General features: G+C 44.2%; 1 protein-coding gene across 1 annotated transcript in view; it reads right to left on the bottom strand.

Annotated features, from left to right (window-relative positions):
- The window catches only part of LOC112071972 (uncharacterized), a 14,103-nt gene that overhangs the window by 4,166 nt on the left and 4,053 nt on the right, over positions 1 to 5,884 (bottom strand). Inside the window, exon 3 of the mRNA XM_024139379.2 lies at positions 3,462 to 3,564. Coding sequence (XP_023995147.1) covers positions 3,462 to 3,564 — 103 coding nt within the window. The remainder of the gene's footprint in view (positions 1 to 3,461; positions 3,565 to 5,884) is intronic.

Here is a 5,884-nt window from a genome sequence, read left to right as displayed (position 1 = left end):
AGTCTAATGGCTTGGGGGTAGAAGCTGTTCAGGAGTCTAATGGCTTGGGGGTAGTAGCTGTTAAGAAGCCTCTTGGACCTCGACTTGACAGTTACCTGATGTGGAATAGAGTTCCTTGTAGTCATGGCTCTATGTAGTACTGTGCGCCTCCCATAGTCTGTTCTGGACTTGGGGACTGTGACGYGACCTCCTGTGACATGTCTTGTGGGGTTTACATGGGTGTCTGAGCTGTGTGCTAGTAGTTCAAACAGACACCTCGGTGCATTCAATATGTCAATACCTCTCACAAATACAAGTAGTGATGAAGTCAATCTTTCCTCCACTTTGAGCCAGGAGAGACTAACATGCATATTATTAATGTTAGCTCTCTGTGTACAACCAAGGGCCAGCCGTGCTGCCCTGTTCTGAGCCAATTGCACATTTCTTAAGTCCTTCTTTGTGGCACCTGACCACACGACTGATCAGTAGCCCAGGTGCGAGGGCCTGAAGGACCTGCCTTGTTGATAGTGTTGTTAAGAAGGTAGAAACTAGGGCCTGTAGGACCTGCTTTGTTGATAGTGCTGTTAAGAAGGTAGAGCAGCACTTTATTATGGACAGACTTCTCCCTATCTTAGCTACTGTTGTATCAATATGTTTTGACCATGACAGTTTACAATCTAGGGTTACTCCAAGCAGTTGTCACCTCAACTTGCTCAATTTCCACATTATTCATTACAAGATTTAGTTGAGGTTTAGGGTTTATTGAATGATTTTCCAGAAATATTCCTTGCCACCCACTCTGAAAGTAACTGCAGCTCTTTGTTAAGTGTTTGCAGTCATTTCAGTCGCTGTAGTAGCTGACGTGTATAGTGTTGAGTCATCCGCATACATAGACAAAGTGGATTTACTCAAAGCCAGTTGCATGTCTTTAGTAATGATTGAAAAAAGGGGCCTAGACAGCTGCCCTGGGGAATTCCTGATTCTACCTGGATTATATTGGAGAGGCTTCCATTAAGGAACACCCTCTGTGTTCTGTTGGACAGGTAACTGTAAAATAGAGTTACTTATCCACAATATAGCAGGGGGTGTAAAGCCATAACATGTACGTTTTTCCAGCAGCAGACTATGATCGATAATGTCAAAAGCCACACTGAAGTCTAACATAATCATCAGTCATTTGTGTTAGGGCTTGTTGAATGTCCTTCCCTATAAGCATGCTGAAAGTCTGTTGTCAATTTGTTTACTGTAAAATAGCATTTTATCTGGTCAAACATATTTTCCCCAAACATTTACTAAGGGTTGGTAACAGGCTGATTGGTTGTCTATTTGAGCCAGTAAAGGGGGCTTTACTATTCTTGGGTAGCGGAATGACTTTAGCTTCCCTCCAGGCCTGAGGGAACACACTCTCTAGTAGGCTTAAATTGAAGATGTGGCAAATAGGAGTGGCAATATCGTCCGCTATTATCCTCAGTAATTTTCCATCCAGGATGCCAGACCCTGGTGGCTTGTCATTGTTGATACACAACAACAATGCTTTCACCTCTTCCACACTCACTTTACGGAATTCAAAATTTCCATTCTTGTCTTTCATAATTTGGACAGACATACTTGGATGTGTAGTGTCAGAGTTTGTTGCTGGTATGTCATGCCTTAGTTTGCTAATCTTGACAATTAAAAAATCATTACATTAGTTGGCAAAATCAGTCAGTTTTGTAAAAAGAGCCATCTGATTCAATGAATGAGGGAGCCGAATTTGCATTTTTCCCTCAAATTTAATTGAAGGTGCTCCAAGCTTTTTACTATCATTCTTTATTTAATTTATATTTGTTTCATAGTGTAGTTTCTTCTTTTTATTCAGTTTAAGTCACATGATTTCTCAATTTGCAGTACGTTTACCAATAGGTTGTGCAGCCAGACTTATTTGCCATTCCTTTTGCCTCATCCCTCTCAACAATACAATTTTTAAATTCCTCATCAAACAAAGGGGATTTAACAATTTTTACATTCATTTTCTTAATGGGTTTATGCTTATTAGTATCTGGGATAAGCAATTTCATAAATGTGTCAAGTGCAGCGTTTGGCTGGTCCTCATTACACACTACGGACCAACAAATAATCTACACATCAACAACATAGGAATCACTACAAAACGTATTGTATGACCTCTTATACACTATATTAGGCCCAGCCTTTGGAACTGTGGTTTTCCTAGAWATGGCTACTATATTGTGATCACTACATCCGATGGATCTGGATTCTGCTTTGAAGCTAATTTCTGCATCATTAGTAAAGATGTGATCAATACATGTTGATGATTTCATTCCTGTGCTGTTTGTAAATACCCTGGTAGGCTGACTGATAACCTGAACCAGGTTGCAGGCACTGGTCACAATTGTATGCTTTTTGTTGTTGAGTGGGCAGCTTGATGAAAGCCCAGTCAATATTGAAATCACCCAGAAAATATACCTCTCTGTTGATATCACATACATTATCAAGCATTTCACACATATTATCCAGATACTGATTGTTAGCACTTGGTGGTCTATAGCAGCTTCCCACCAGAATGGGCTTTAGGTGAGGCAGATGAACCTGTAGCCATATTACTTCAACAGTATTTAACCTGAGATCCTCTCTAAGCTTTGTGAGAGCTAAAAACTTGTTGAAAGTGCCGAGCTGTCTGTTCAAACGACTAGTACACAGCTCAGTCACCCATGTATACCCCACAAGACATGCCACCAGGGGTCTGTTCAAACGACTAGTACACAGCTCAGTCACCCATGTATACCCCACTAGACATGCCACCAGGGGTCTCTTCACAGTCCCCAAGTCCACAACAGACTCTGGGAAACACACAGTACTACATAGAGCCATGACTACATGGAACTCTATTCCACATCAAGTAACTCATGCAAGCATTTTAAACAAAATTATTTAAAAAACTAAAACTGCACGTTATGGAACTGTGAGGAGACAACACATGAACTTTATACACACGTACAGTGGGGAGAACAAGTATTTGATACACTGCCGATTTTGGAGGAGTGGGCCAAAATCCCTGCTGCAGTGTGTGCAAACCTGGTCAAGAACTGCAGGAAACGTATGATCTCTGTAATTGCAAACAAAGGTTTCTGTACCAAATATTAAGTTCTGCTTTTCTGATGTATCAAATACTTATGTCATGCAATAAAGTGCAAATTAATTACTTAAAAATCATACAATGTGATTTTCTGGATTTTTGTTTTAGATTCCGTCTCTCACAGTTGAAGTGTACCTATGATAAAAATTACAGACCTCTACATGCTTTGTAAGTAGGAAAACCTGCAAAATCGGCAGTGTATCAAATACTTGTTCTCCCCACTGTATGTATGGTGGTATTATACATGTCATTTAGATACAGTATGCAGTGGTGTAATGTGTGTACAATGGCAGGAAATACACTTTCAAAACAGCAACATTTTCACCCCAGGGGAAACACTGCTTACCAGGTTCTATCGACATACGTTGTGGTGCTACTGCTGTATCATTGGTCCAGGCAGCAGGTCTCTGGCTCGACCACTCCTTCACCCCCAGGATGTCTGGACACACCTGAATTGATTGATTGCATTTATTTGAGAATTTAAAAAGTAGAAGGCTGGTCCTTCCCGGAGACAGCGAGGGAGTTAAGGGTACCAGATTATAGCCCAGGAGTTAAGGGTACCAGGTTATAACCCAGGAGTTAAGGGCACCAGGTTATAACCCAGGAGTTAAGTGTACCAGGTTATAGCCCAGGAGTTAAGGGTACCAGGTTATAGCCCAGGAATTAAGGGTACCAGGTTATAGCCCAGGAGTTAAGGGTACCAGGTTATAGCCCAGGAGTTAAGGGTACCGGGTTATAGCCCAGGAGTTAAGGGTACCGGGTTATAGCCCAGAGTTAAGCACCGAGGTATGTATAGCCCAGGAGTAAAGGGCACCGGGTAATAGCCCAGGAGTTAAGGGCCCCACCGGGTATAGCCCAGAGATTAAAGACGTGTACCGATTATAGCCCAGGAGTTTAAGGGGTACCAGTTAAGCCCAGAGTTAAGGCGTACCAGGTTATAGCCCCAGGAGTTAAAGGGTACAGCGTATAGCCCAGGGGTTAAGGGTACCAGCGTTAAGCCCAGAGTTAAGGCGACCAGGTTTAGTCCCAGGAGTTAAGGTACCAGGTTATAGCCCAGGAGTTAAGGGTACCAGGTTATAGCCCAGGAGTTAAGGGTACCAGTATAGCCCAGGAATGAAGGTACCAGGTTATAGCCCAGGAGTTAAGGGTACCAGGTTATAGCCCAGGAGTTGAAGGGTACCAGGTTATTATAGCCCAGGATTAAGCGGTACCAGTTATAGCCCAGAGGTAAGGGTATCCAGGTTATAGCCCAGGAGTTAAGGGTACCAGGTTATAGCCCAGGAGTTAAGGGTAGCCAGCGTTAGTAGCCAGGAGTTAAGGCACCAGTTATAGCCCAGGAGTTAAGGTACCAGGTTATAGCCCAGGAGTTAAGGGTACCAGGTTATAGCCAGGAGTTAAGGGTACCAGGTTATAGCCCAGGAGTTAAAGGCCCAGGTTATTAGCCCAGGAGTTGATCTGGTAACAAAGAGGTGAAGGAGGAGCACTCGAAACAGTAATCCGTCCGGGTCCATGTTGTCAACAAGGCAGCAATGCGTGCATCGTCCAAAACATTTTCCACTAAATATGTTACAATTCTCAAAAGTTTTCATTTGGGAAGTCCAGATCAAAGCCTTTTTTTAATCCCAACAACAATCACAAAAACAAACAAAAATTCCTCTCACTGCATTACTCAACGTGATTAACCCACATCACCTTTGGTGATTGAGCTGACTCTCGCCGGTCAGGCCAAAACGCGGGCACCTGGCTTCCACGCGGGAAAGGCCTGGGTATTAATCAACACAAACCACGGAAGGCCCTGGGGTATTAATCAACACAAAACCCGGGGAAGGCTGGGTACTTAATCAACACAAACCCAGGGAAGCGCCTGGGTATTAATCAACACACAACCCGCGGAAGGTCTTGGCGTATTAATCACACAAACCCGCGGCAAGGCGCTGGGTATTAATTCAACACAAAACCGGGGGAAAGCCTGGCGTATTACCATCACACAAACCGGGCGAAAAGGCCTGCGGTATTAATTCAACACACAACAAACCCGGGGAAGGCCTCGGTATTAACTCAACACAAACCCGCGGGCAAGGCCTGGGTATTAATCCAACACGAAACCCGGGAAACGGCCTGGGTATAAATCAACACAAAACCCAGGGAAGGCGCTGCGGTATTAATCAACACAAACGCCGGCGGCAAGGCGCTGCCGGTATTAATCAACACAAACCCGCGCGGCAAGGCCTGGGTATTAATCAACACAAACCCGGGAAGGCCTGGGTACTAGCATCAACACAAACCCGGGGAAGGCCTGCGGTACTTAATCCAACACAAACCCAGGAAGGGCCTGGGTATTAATCACAGCAAACCCGCGGGAAGGCCTGGTATTAATTCAACACAAACCCGCGGGGGAAGGCGCGCTGGCTTATTAATCACACACCAACAACCCGAGGAAGGCCTGGGGTATAATCAAACACAAAAACCCGGGAAGCCTGGGTATTAACAACACAAACCCGGGAAGGTCTGGGTTTATTAATCAACACAAAACCCAGCGGAAAGCACTGGGTATTAATCAACACCAAAAACCCGCGGAAAGCCGCTCTGCCGGCTATTTAATCAACACAAACCCGGGGAAAGCCTGGGTATTAATCACACGCTTAAAGCCGCGTCGACCATGCTCATTGCGACCCGTCATTAAACAGTTTTGCACCCCCCCACATTGCTTTGCTAACATAAAATACAAAATACATTTTTTCGTGGGCGTTGCCTATCTCTCTCTTTCGA

The sequence above is a fragment of the Salvelinus sp. IW2-2015 genome, unplaced genomic scaffold (genome assembly GCF_002910315.2).
Source record: "Salvelinus sp. IW2-2015 unplaced genomic scaffold, ASM291031v2 Un_scaffold1789, whole genome shotgun sequence".
NCBI classification, from domain to species: Eukaryota; Metazoa; Chordata; class Actinopteri; order Salmoniformes; family Salmonidae; genus Salvelinus; species Salvelinus sp. IW2-2015.
The sequence above is the reverse complement of the archived record's forward strand: the minus strand, read 5'-3'. Positions and strand labels throughout refer to the sequence as shown.